This window comes from Gorilla gorilla, chromosome 8 (assembly GCF_029281585.2).
Source record: "Gorilla gorilla gorilla isolate KB3781 chromosome 8, NHGRI_mGorGor1-v2.1_pri, whole genome shotgun sequence".
NCBI classification, from domain to species: domain Eukaryota; kingdom Metazoa; phylum Chordata; class Mammalia; order Primates; family Hominidae; genus Gorilla; species Gorilla gorilla.
This window is the reverse complement of record NC_073232.2, coordinates 68,206,668-68,219,882: the sequence shown is the minus strand read 5'-3', so window position 1 is coordinate 68,219,882 and position 13,215 is coordinate 68,206,668. Positions and strand designations below refer to the sequence as shown.

Below are 13,215 nucleotides of genomic sequence, written 5' to 3'. Positions count from 1 at the left end.
CTCCATTTCATGCCTGGTTAATCCCCAGGAACCACTTCTGACAGGGGAATCCTACGTTTCTCTCTACTGAGGTGTAGAGGCTGCTGCCCATGGGCATTTTCAGCAGAGACCTCAGTCCCTACTCTGCCTCAGGGAGGTGGGCCCTGGAGGATGGTGCCATCCATGCTCCTTGTCTCCTGAGAGGTGGTGCAGTCAGCACACCCATCCCACAGACAGCGGAGGAGGCCTGAGCATCAGGGTCCTGTCTGATGCCAGCTCATGATGCACTGTGCCTGAGTGATGAATGCCCATCTCACTGCTTGTCGCTTCCTCTCTCTGCAGGGCCCTGTGGCCGAGTGTGTCCAGCCCAGTGTCATGGGGAGCTTCCATATCTCATGGCTCCTTGCTGGGCCAAGCCCTCCAGAACCCCAAACCCCCAAAGACTGATGAATGCCAGAGTGGCCACCTTGCTTATCCTGTGGCCCCGGCCTTGGTGATCACCATGGCAGCTGGGAAGGGAGCCCCGTTGAGCCCATCGGCTGAAAACAGATGGCGACTTAGCGAACCTGAGCTGGGCCGGGGCTGCAAGCCAGTGCTGCTCGAGAAGACGAACCGCCTGGGCCCTGAGGCTGCTGTGGGCAGGGCGGGCCGGGATGTGGGCAGTGTGGAGCTGGCACTGTTGGCAGCCCCAGGCAAGCCCCGACCTGGCAAGCCGCTGCCCCCAAAGACACGTGGAGAGCAGAGGCAGAGCGCCTTCACGGAGCTGCAGAGGATGAAGGACCGGCAGGTGGATGCTCAGGCCCAGGAGAGGGAGCACGATGACCCCACAGGCCGGCCTGGTGCCCCACAGCCGACCCAGAACATCCCCAGAGGCCCAGCTGGCAGCAAAGTCTTCTCTGTGTGGCCCAGCGGAGCACGAGGTGAGCAAAGAAGCGCCTTTAGCAAACCAACCAAGCGACCAGCAGAGAGGCCTGAGCTAACCTCAGTCTTCCCTGCAGGGGAATCTGCAGACGCCCTGGGGGAGCTGTCTGGACTCCTCAACACTACAGACCTCGCTTGTTGGGGTCGACTTTCAACTCCCAAGCTTTTGGTTGGTGATTTGTGGAATTTGCAAGCATTGCCACAGAATGCTGCACTCTGTAGCACTTTCCTGGGTGCCCCTACACTGTGGCTGGAGCACACCCAGGCCCAGGTGCCCCCACCCTCATCATCCTCCACCACTTCGTGGGCCCTCCTGCCACCCACCCTCACCTCCCTGGGCTTGTCCACCCAGAACTGGTGTGCAAAGTGCAACCTGTCCTTTCGCCTAACGTCCGACCTGGTCTTTCACATGCGATCCCACCACAAAAAGGAGCATGCGGGGCCTGACCCACATTCTCAGAAGCGGAGAGAAGAGGCCCTTGCCTGCCCTGTGTGCCAGGAGCACTTCCGGGAGCGCCACCACCTCTCCCGGCACATGACTTCTCACAGCTAGCAGGTGGCCGCAGAATGACCTGCTGGGTGCGGCAGCCAGCCTTTGGCAGAGGGGGGCTCCCTGGGCCTGCCTTGAGGGGGCTGTCATGGTCCTTTGCAGAGCTGCCGCTTTTGGCATTCATAGATAAACAGCTCAGGCATAATTTGAAAAAGCCACACCTGCATGATGTGTTTTGAAGGAAATGAAGTCCTGAAATAAAGTGATGGGCTTTGCAAATGCAGGGTAGAGGCCCTAACAGGCACAGAGGCAGGGGCAACTCCTGGCACACATCATGGGCTTTGGAGGCACACAAGCCTGGATTCGAATCTGGGCTCTTTCACATACTAGCTGTGACTCTGGACAAAGAGCTTTAACCTGCTGAGTCCCCATTTTCTCATCTGTGAAATGGAGATGATAACACTGTGTCTTAGGTTGGCATTCAGGTCACATGAAAGGTGTGTGGAAAGTGGCCAGCATTCTGCCTACAGACCCTGAGCACTGAGTCAACAAGGTTTGTGATGATGTCTGTACTAGTTAGCTATTGTTATTAACAAGATCTCCATGGCAGACAAGCTAAAGCATCTGCCTAAGTCGTGAGTCTGTGGGTTGGCTCAGGTTAAGCTGAGCTTGGCTGGGCTTGGCAGCAAGTCTCAGATCTGATCAAGTCATATTCGTTTTCTTCTTCGGCTGGTGGGCTACCCAGAGCGAGCACGCTTCTCTCACGGTCATGCCAAGAACACAGGAGGGTGAGTCTAACAAGCACACCTCAAGCCTCTGCTTGGGTCACATTGCCAACGTCCTCTCAGCCCATACAAGTGGCAGGACCAGGCCCAATATTAAGGAGTGGAAAAGTGTAGGCTGCCCTTGGTGAAGCTGTGACAAGGGAGTGACCATCCATCCCCTCCACAGGAGGGTGAGGAATTGGGACAGGTAATTCCAGCCAATACCTGGTCCATAGTTCTTCACATTGTGAGTATATGAATACGGGGAAATAGAACCCCCTCCCCACCACCTACACACATGCTGTTTTACCTTCCAAGAATAGGACATGTGCAAAAACTAGGCTTCCAGATCGTGAGGCTGGGGAGCATTCTAGGTACCACTTATTATCTACTGCGTTTCGGTCAGTAGCTGTTGTAGGTACCCGCATCAGCCCTTGTTCCTAAGGATGTGTGGAGCCCAGGCCGTACTCTTTGACATTCCACAGGTCAGTCTGCGTGAAAGCCCTTTGTGGGGCGTTTCCAAGCCAGTGTCGTTTTTGCACTGGTTTCCACCTCACTGTCAGATATTGTTCTTTTGATATGCAGTTTCCAGCCCTCCAATGAGTCCCCAGCACAGATCTCAGGCTTGTGGCTGGGAATAAGCCCGGCTGAGCAGGTGGGGATCTCAGCCAGCCTCCCAGACTGCACCTCTTCTCTTGCTCTCCTCTGTCCACCGTTCCAGGCAGCAGCACTCCCACCTGGCTGCTCTGATGTCCTCGCTCCCTCCATTCCTGCCTCTCACCATGCACGCATCCATTGTCCACACACACACAACCAGATAATCTTCTGAAAGTGTAACTCAGATGATGCCTCCAACCCTGTGGCTGCCCTTCACACTTACAGGCCTAATCCCAGCAGGACCTGCCAGCTGCTTCATGAACAAGTCCCTGCCTCATGTTAATTGCAAGCACTCATTTCACTCTCCCTGTGTGCCAGGCAATAGCATAAACACTGGAAGAATACAGATGTTATAGTGAGTCCTACAATAGCCCTGGAAGGCAAGAGCTGTTTCCTTTCCATTTCTACAATGAGTCAGTTGCAGATGATGCTATAACACTTCCAGTGTTTCTGACACTTCCCTGAAGCTATACCTGCTACCTTCATGGGCTGAGCTTGCCCTTATGAGGCCCACAGGTGGCAGTGGGCAGAGGGGACCCCGCTATACCACCTCGCTGCTATTCCACTGTCTGCTCCCGTGTTCTGACCACAGCTCTGGTGCCATTTCTCAAGCCTGGGCTTCATTCAACATTTTCTATCTAGCTCTTCATGGTGCTGCTCCTGCTATGGTTCCACAGGGCTTCTTCTCGCAGGTCAGCTCCTTAGAGAGGTCTCCCAGATTCCCCGTAAAGCAGCCCTGCTGCCTCTGTCTCTCTCAGCCGCATCACCCTGTTGCTTCCTTCACAGCCTGTCTCACCATCTGCAACCATCTTTCTGTTTGTCGTCTTGTTGATTTGCTGCATCCACACTGTCAGCTCCTTGGGAATAGAGATTGGTTTGTTTACTGTGCATCCCTGGTGCCCAGAACAGGGCATGGCATATTGTTGGTGCATAATAAATATTGTGGAAATAATTTCTGTGTGAGAAGCTGGGTCTGAATATGTGTGCAATCTTCCTTTGGCTGTGGAGGGTTGCAGGAGGCTGCCATGCAGCTGGAAGGCTCCGTGTGTACTGAGCTTCCTTCACCTACGCTGTCTCCCTGGCCGGGCAAGGGATTGAGTGAGTGGGTCCATTTCCATTCATTTATTCAGCATCCCTGGGCACTTTGAGCTGAGCCTCAAAGGCAAGTGTGTGCCGGTGATTTGGTGATGCAGGCAGGGGAGCAGTGGCTGAGGAGAAAGATCAGTCCAGAGTCTGCAATTGTGTCAGGGTGTGAGGAGGAGATGGAGGGGCAGGGGTAGGAGGGCCTCACGGGAGAGTGGTTTGGACCGAGGGGACTGAGGGCTTGGCTCGGAGAGGCACTTTGGGGGTGCTCTCCAGCTGCAGTGGGGAGCGTGGCCTGGAGGAGGGGGCCTGGACCCCCTGAGCTCATTGTCTTCCACATCTAGAAGAGGGAAGGGTGCTCCCTGCAGGTGCCAATAAAGCATCATCATTCCCATAGGGACACTGGGAGGTCCCTTGCTCACTAAGACAAGACAAGGAAAAGCTCAGCCTTGCTGGCCCCTTTAGGTGCTGTGTGGGGGTGTCATTTACACATGGAGAGGCTGAGCACAGAAGGCAGCTGAAGCTATGGAGCCTCCTCCCCGTGTGCTGTCACAGGTGAGGCAGGAAAGGGCAACTCAAGGTCTCGGCATGAGGCCCCACACTATGCACTTGACACGCAGCAGCCAGGAGGCAGATTGTTATTAATAATTCCCACTCTACTGCAGATGACATTAAACTCCAAGAGGTCAAGAACTTTCCTAAGACCATGGGCTCAGGAGCATCAGTGCAAGAATAAGACTCCAGGACCCCAGATTGAGCTCATGTCCTTTTTAGCCTGCCACTTGTCTGCCCAGCCCAGTGTGGTTGGATGGTTCAGGAACTGGGACAGCAGCAGGTGTAGGCTCCCTGTCGCAAATTTCAACTCACACCTGCTACTCGTAAACACACACACTTTCCTATCGTCCTTCTCTCCAGCACTTTCACTATCTTGCATACTAAGTCTTTCACTGATTTGTCTTGCTTACCGTGTCTCCTATCACTAGAATGTAAGCTCTGTGAGGGATTTTTGGTGGGTTTTTTTTTTACCTGCAGCATTGCTGGCATCTAGAGAAATGTAGCCACATAGCAGGTGTTCAACAGACATTTGTCAAATGAATGAATGAGTGAGATGCCTGGTTCTGGCCTGGCAATTGCCACATCTCAAATCAGCTTCTCAGGAGGGTTTTAGGATCTATCAAATGCTGTGCACAATTGTCCTTCTCTGGCTTAATTGATTGGTTTGTAATTTCTGTGAAATCTCTTTGAAAGGCAGAAATGTGCCAAGACATGATAGACACTTAGAACTGAAGGGACTTTAGATTTCTAGACCACACCCTCCCTGTACAACATTGGACTTTGAGGTCCACAGACATGAGCTGATGTGCTCAGCGTTGCAGGGCAAGTGGTGGTGAGGTCAAGTTTAGAACCACTGAGAGGTCTGGACCTTGCCCCATCCACAATCCGTGAGGAACCTCAGCTAGGCCAAACGACAGTTTACACTGCATGTGACTAGAACGGCCTCACATGTAATTATTAGTAACCTTGACAAGTTACACCATTCCCAAGCAGGATAGGCATTTAGGAAAATTTGAAGTTATGAAAAACAACACACTATCTTCCCCCAACTCTGATTTTTAAGTTGGAGTTAATTTTGGTAAAAATGGATGTAGATCCAAATTGCTCACAGCCAGCCATTTAAATGGACAAACTCAAAAGTGATTTGTGGAAGTGATGGGTTTACAGCTTGTTAATATTGCAGTCCTTAATTATCACCAGGCTGGGTTCCCAGAGTCTCTTTGGGAGTCAAATCCTCTCTTAGCCCTTCTCCATTTCTGCCCTCCTGTATCTCCTGGAGAGTAGACATGTTAAATCATGGTTTTGCTCAAGCTCTCTCTACCACTTCTATGGTCTGAATGTTTGTGTCTCCCAAAACTTATGTAAAATCCTAACCCCTGAGGTAATGGTATTAGGAGGTGGAGCTTTTGGGAGGTTGGAATTCGTGCCCTTACAAAAGAGGCTGGGCGCAGCGGCTCATGCCTATAATCCCAGCACTTTGGGAGGCCGAGGCGGGCAGATTATGAGGTCAGGAGTTTGAGACCAGGCTGGCCAATATGGGGAAACCCCATCTTTAGTAAAAATACACACACACACACACAAAATTAGCTGGGTGTGGTGGCGGGCACCTGTAATCCTAGCTACTTGGGAGGCTGAGGCAGGAGAATTGCTTGAACCCAGGAAGCGGAGTTTGCAGTGAGCCAAGATTGCACCACTGCACTCCAGCCTGGGTGACAGAGGAAGACTCTGTCTCGGGAAAAAAAAAAAGAAAGAAACCCCAGTGGCTGGCTGCAGTGGCTCATGCCTGTAATCCCAGCACTTTGCGGGGCTGAGGTGGGAAGATTGCTCAAGGACAGGCGTTTGAGACCAGCCTGGGCAACATAGTGAGACACCCCTCTCTACAAAAAATACAAGAATTAGCTGTATATGGTGGTGTGTGTGCCTATAGTCCCAGCTACTCAGGAGGCTGAGATGGGTGGGGTGCTCGGGGGAGCTACTTCAACTCAGGAGTTTAAGGCTGCAGTGAGCTATGATTGTGCTACTGCATTCCGGCCTGGGCAACACAGTGAGACCCAGTTTCTAAAAAATTAAAATAAACCGCAGAGACCTAGTTCCCTGCTTCCACCATGTGAGAATGCAGCTGAAAGTTGCCATCTCCCAACTAGGAAGATGGCACCAAACACCAAAGCTGCTGGCACCTTGATCTGGGACTTCCGAGTCTCTAGAACTGTCAGTGATAAATTTCCGTTGTTAATAAGTCATCCGGTTTATGGTATTTTGTTATAGCAGCCCAAATGGACTAGGCAGTCACCTTCTATATGCCAGTTAAGAGTTGGCATGAGATGTTGCCACAATGTGTCACATCAGCAGGTATTAATTGTACAATCCTGGGCAAGAATTACCACATTCCTTAAATTCTCTATGTCTAATTGAATCAGCTCAGCACCCCATCCTGTGGTCCTGGTAAGATACTCACCCTGTCACTATTGAATTCCTAACCTGTCTCTCAAGCTCACAAAAGCTCCTCAATGCCCCACCTCAAGATCGTACCCTGTCGCTTAGTGCCCCAGGGTGTCCCCTTGCTGTTCTGGCCAGCTTTGCTTCTATTCTCCACTCTCCTAGGATCTAGGGCCTTGGTGGCTTTCTGGCAAAGCTGTTAGTAGGCATGTGACACGAAGACACTGAGTCGATGAGCAGAAAGTCTTGGCTGACCTTATGGAACAGAGGAGGAAAAATATCTACAGTAGCTGGAAACATGGCAAATTCTATCTTAATAAATTATCTCCCAGCGGCAGCCATTCAATTCAGATTTATAAAAGTCCTCAAAATATGCTAATGAGGCTAAACTAAGACATTCTGAATTCAGATTCATTTTGGTTCTCAGTTTTAACAAAGGTCAAGTTTTCTTTCTGTTTTTACCTGGGAAAGGATTAAAACCACTACAATGGTGGGCTCCTAGAATCCAGCTTCTTGCCAATTCCTGCATCTTTAGGCCAGGGATCCTAAGCTCAAATGTCTATTGAAGTAGGCTAATGAGTGGATGGAGCTGCCTGTAAGTGGCAATGGTGGGGAGCTCAATGCCTGGGTGAAGACTGCACAGCCAGGCTGGATGCAGGCCTCGAGAAAGGCCAGAGTTCAGGTCTTTATATGAAATTTGTTGTCAACCGACACAATAGTTTTGCAAACACTGATGGCCAAAGTGACATGGATTCGTGGAAGCATGTCAGTGGTGGTGATGGTGCAGGGTCACCACCAGCCGGTGACCCCTTACTCTGTTATGCTCCCAGCTTTGGAACAGGCCGGTGCTGGGCCTGGCGCTTCTAACCTCAGCTGTACCACCCTGTTCCTGTGAGCACGGAGAGAGAGCCCTTATCAGGGGTGAAAGTCGGCCAGAGTAGCCCCCAGGCCAGGCTTGCACTCCTCATTATCTTGGAAAGTGATGGCGCCATCTGGAGGCAGCAGGCCTTCCTGCAGGCCACTTCCCTTCAGAGAGGGAATCACGCACCCTTGTCGTTTGTCTAATTTTGTTGTGTTTTTAGAAGTCATGTGGTAGGTCTACAGATGGCATAGCAAGATCAGAGCCTCATAGGATAAACCTTTTATTTGAAAAATAAGCCATTCTCCAACATGGGTTGGGTTGTGACACTTCCTAGGAGAGAAGAAGTTTCAGAAACCATTTTGTTTGTTTTGTTCTGTTTTTGGAGATGGAGTCTTGCTCTGTTGCCCAAGCCTGAGTGCTCGATCTCAGCTCACTGCAACCTCAGCCTCCCAGGTTCAAGTGATTCTCTCGCCTCAGCCTTCCGAGTAGCTGGAATTACATGCACCCGCCATTATGCCCAGTTAATTTTTGTATTTTTGTAGAGTTGGGATTTCACCATGTTGGCCAGGCTGGTCTTGAACTCCTGACCTCAGGTGATCTGCTTGCCTCAGCCTACCAAAGTACTGGGATTACAGGCCTGAGCCACTGTGCCCGACCCAGAAACTGGTTTTGAAAGGGGGTTGGGGAGGCAGTGCCTGCAGGGAGAATGGGAGGGGTTCTCTAACGTTTTCTTTCCATTCATCTTGCCATCTCGTGTTTTCCTGGGGCAAGACGGAGGAAGCCGCTATCTTCTGATCCCATTGCTATTCTAAGCTGCTTGGATTAGGAGGCTATTTTTAGTGCTGGCCGCCCTGGTCAGCAAAGCAGAGAGGGTACCTAGGCCAGGTGGCAGCTAAATCCCACAGGAACCAGGAGATGGGAGGTGGGTGCCCCCAGGCAGGGACCTTGGAGGTGGGTTTCCTGGCCTGGAGTGTGAACCGGCTGTGTTGCTTTTCTTTCTGAGTCACATCATTTCACCGCATCACAGCCGTGTGGGTAACCAGGGCCCTCTGGTGCACAGTCAGGGCCCTCTACTGTGTAGGCCTGTGTGGGGCAGACACAGGGACACAGGAAGAGGAAGCTTCTTCCTCATTGCTTCAGCCCAGCCTGAAAGCAGGAGGCCCGCGAGGGTCCCCATGTGGCCCTTTTGCATTCCCTATGGATGAAGCATATCACTGCAATAGTCCCTGGCCCCTCCTTCCCTGGATGGGGGTCACCACATCTCCAGCAAGAACTTGGAGGTGAAGATCACCTTTTCCTTCCTCTCCTTACGGAGCCTGGCAGAGGCATGGCTTGTTGCTGACTGAGAGCATCTGGAAATGAGCCCCCAGCACTCAGAGTCACCACCCCCACCATGCCCCCCAGCTCTGTGCTGTCAGTTCCTGGTCAGACTGCAAAGATGCCCATGAGTGGACTGTGCCCATGCCCTGCCCCTGCTGCTAACATCCAGTCCTCCAAGTCTTCTCTGGCGCCAGGGACCAGGTCTGAGACAGCTCTGTTTCCACCACTTGCCCTGTGGCTGGCCTGGCATCCTCAGGATCTGCCCTGGAGGGGAAAGAAAGGCAGGGAGAGATGGGCCCAGTATACCCTGAGTTCTTTTCTCTACCCAATGACTCTGGCTTGGCTGCCCAGAGTGTGGCCTGGGCTTTGATAGTGAACAATAGGGAAGCCTCTAGGCCTGTCTTGTCCCAGAGAGCCAGCTTTGAGTCCCTGCCAGGGCCTTTATAATCCATTTATTATACATGCTGTCACAACAGGGCTGAGCTGACTCCTGGGGGCACTCCAGCACCCCTGGATGCCAGTCAAATGAACCCCTGCTTGGTACTGGGTGACTTACCTCTTCACCACATCTGCAAGAGGGACAGATAAATATGACCTTCCAGAAGTGTCTGCATCACCTAACAATGCCCTTCCAGTGAAGATGAACCCCTAGCTGCAGGTCAGGCCACAGAGATGGGGCAGGAAGCTGTGTCAGGGATTTAAGCACAAAGCTGGGACCCCAAGACAAGGAAGGGAAAGACGATGGCAGGCTGGGTGCAGAGCAGAGTGACATTAACTCAGGTATTAACTTATCTTGGGTCCTGATCATTGGTGGACACTGGGTGAGCAGTGGGGGGACAGAGAGGAGGGAGTCTGAGTGTCTGGAAGGAGGTGTGGCTGTGTGCAAGATGTGAGCTGGAGGTAAGTAGGGTTGGGCAGGGTGCAGGCCATGAGCTCAGACCAGGGCATAGAGAGTTGAAGGGGCCCAGGGCTCATCTGAACTTCTAGGCAGCTATCGGCCATCTGGCTGTCCCACCAGAAAAGAGACCTGATGGGATTTTGTTTTCCTTTTCCTTTTTCTCCAGTCTTGTGCCTGCAAGCAGGTAGCAATGCAAGAAAGCTTGCATTTAGGAAGGCTGAGCCTGTTCTTTGCTACGCAGAGGACTTTCGCTCCTCTCTATCTCAAACCCCCTTTCCAGATCAGGCCCAGGGTGTCTTCATGATGTGGTGGAAACAGAAGGATCTTTGGAACTGTACAGCTATGGGTTCAGATCTCACCTACTCTTTAACCAGCTGCACCAGACTGTGCTGTTCATTATAGAAAAATGAAGTCTTTGGTGGATGGAAGCAGACAGGGATTTCAGGAAGGAGCCTGGATGGTGCCCAGTCCTAGATGGGCAGGCTGGGGGACCTGGCTGAGCAGTGGGTTGGGACAATGGGTCACTCCACCAGGACCACAGCCAAAGTCACACCAGGAAGTCCAGGAAGCACCTCTTGAGGGTGCTGCTGCTGTCCCTGCTAAGCACAGGGCATGGCTGTGCTGTCCCTATACACTAGGCTTCTGGCAGATGGCCGCTGCCCAGGCTCCCTGGCCACTTGCTCCAGATTAAACATCTTGCACAGGAGCTTCTGGTTGACCAAGGCAGGATCACATGCCCATGCCCTACTGCCAGAAGGGCTGGAAAAGTGGGGCTTCCAGGGTGTTCAGCTTTGTGGTGGAGAAATTATGACAGCTAACATTGGCTGGACACTAGATTAACTCACTTCATTCTCACAACTCCAAGTGTAGTATTATTTCTCCCATTGAACAGATGAACAAACTGAGGCCCAAAGAAGTGAAACAAATTGCCCAGAACCACTCAGCTGGGGAAGTGGCTGGGCTGGTTTCCCACCCAGGCGGGGCTGACATCACTGTTTCCTACTGATTCCTATGGGCAGTGATTCTCTGATCATCCAAAGGTGCTGCAAATGCTGGGTGGCCCAAAGGAGGACACAGGTCCACCATGCTGGATGTGTGACCTTGGGTGTGCTGCGGAGTTTGTCTGTGTCTCAGCTGGCTCCTGGGTAGAAGATGAGAGTGGCCAGCTATGCAGCCGGCATGAGGCTCAGAAGAGACACAGCCAGTGTATGTACATCACCAGCAGAAGGGCCGCATCAGCCCTTTCCCTATTTAAGATCCACAAGATCTTTGCCACCTGCTGACCCCACAGCATCTTGCACCACATCTTAAACAAAATCAGCTGTCCATAGAGGCCAGCAGGGCAGATCCAGAAGATCTAAATAATGTGAATGGAGAACTCATGAAAAAAAGAGATTTAACAACCACTAGTGATCACTAAATTGTGGTTAATGTCTCAGTTATATAATTTATTTTATCTTCTTTATTTTGTATTTTGGAATAATGATAGCTGCATCTGAAAATAATGATATATGCACATTAATGAGTATTTAAGAAAAAAAGCAAAGTATGAAGAAGAAAGGTAAAAATACCACCCCAAGTTCTACCACTTAGAAGGAACCTTTGTTAAAATTTAGGTGGTTACTGGAAAGCAATATATATATACATATATATACATACACATATATATGTGTATATACATGTGTGTGTGTACATATACACACCTCCAGCTGTAACCTAACCAGAGCTCAGCAGGCCCCTTTGCTGCCCCTGGGAACCTCAGGCCGGGCCACCTGCAGGAGTGCCCTTGGTGTGTGTCCCAGAGGTTCTGTCTGCCCTGGGGCTCTGCTTATGGGGCCCTTCCCTACAGGTGGTCCTGCAGGCCTGGGCTCCGCTTCACCCTCAGCTGGTTGTGCTGGAGCATCTCCTTGGCTCTGGCGAGAGCCTCTTCTGCAGGGACAACCACATGGGGTGTCACCCCCACCCCTTCCCAGGAGCTGCCATCCGAGGCCCCCACAGAACGGGCCGTGGGGATAGTGAGGTAGAGGTTGGTGTCATCCACGTGGTAGGTCTGTGGTGGCTGGCAGCCCCCACTGGTCACCTCCCCAATGACCAGGGCCCGGCCCAGCCTCTTCATGATATAGGTGAACTCCTCCGCGGTGCCGGCCGTCACACTGCTCGTCAGAATGACCATGCTCTTCTTGGAGCCATAGCGTTCACCTGGAAGACAGAAGGCCCTTCAGGATGGGGGTCATGTCAGGACCCTGGAGCACCTGTCTTCTCTATCCTGCCTGGGCCTGCAGTGATGGAGGAGGCCTGGGGGTTTAGGTCTGTGTCCTTGTGTCCACTTGTGAGCCACTTGACTTCTCTGAGCCTTGATTTCTGCATCAGTAAAATGGGGACAAGAATGCATGCCCAATCACGAGGATTTCAGTGCTTGACAACTCCCAACGAGGCCTTTTTATGCCAAGTGATAGGAAAGGCTTGACTCTCCTGAGAAAGGAGCATCCTCTCTCTTCATGAATAATGAGAACACCTAAACTGACCTGACTTCCTTTTCACTCTGGACTCAGAAAAGCCCAATTTGTGATGTATAAGAACAACTCTCCCGGACAGCACTGTCCAACAGGAATGCAACATGAGCCAGAATGCTGGCCATAGATGTCATTTTAGGTTCCCTAGTAGCCATGTTAAGCAAGCAAAAAGAAACCCATGGTGTTAATTTTAATCGTGTTTTGTTTAAGCCAATGTATCCAAAATACATTCGTTTCAAAATGTAATCAAATAAAATTATTGATGAGGTTTTCTTTTCATAATGTCTTCAAAATCTGGTATGCACATTACACTTCCAGCACATCACACTTCCAGCACATCTCAACTTGGGAGAGCCACATTTCAAATGCTCGGTGGCCGCAGGTGGCTTGTGGCTCCCGTATTGGACCTTGTGGTTTTGGGGCCTCATTATCTGCAGAATTGAGTCTATCTTTAACTTCCAGTCTTGAACATCTATTTGAATTTAGAATTCACCTGGTTCTGATTTGCATTTACACTTTGTAATATTATTGAACGTATGTCCTAGGAGCTACAGCAAAATGCCTGTGTATTACAGAAGCATGGACATGAAAATGGTGGGGTGTTTCTCTGGTCACAGGCACACCCCCATCGGTCTCTCCAGTCCTTTCTTGTTGGGTAGGAGCACAAGTTCCTTGGTCTTACACACTGGCCAGGGAAGATAGATGGAGGCCATCCACCCTGGAATGGGGCTTTGAGA

At 51.3% G+C, this 13,215-nt stretch overlaps 2 protein-coding genes across 2 annotated transcripts in view; one reads left to right on the top strand and one right to left on the bottom strand.

Moving 5' to 3' along the window:
- Window positions 1-12,740, top strand: part of ZNF488 (zinc finger protein 488) — a 27,826-nt gene extending 15,086 nt beyond the window's left edge. The window contains 2 exon segments of the mRNA XM_055353061.2: window positions 322-456; window positions 458-12,740. Of these exon segments, the coding sequence (XP_055209036.2) occupies window positions 430-456; window positions 458-1,453 (1,023 nt within the window). The 5' untranslated portion in view covers window positions 322-429 and the 3' untranslated portion in view covers window positions 1,454-12,740.
- RBP3 (retinol binding protein 3) overlaps window positions 11,387-13,215 on the bottom strand; it is a 9,539-nt gene continuing 7,710 nt past the window's right edge. Inside the window, exon 4 of the mRNA XM_004049370.5 lies at window positions 11,387-12,164. Within this exon, the coding sequence (XP_004049418.5) occupies window positions 11,809-12,164 (356 nt within the window). The 3' untranslated portion in view covers window positions 11,387-11,808. The remainder of the gene's footprint in view (window positions 12,165-13,215) is intronic.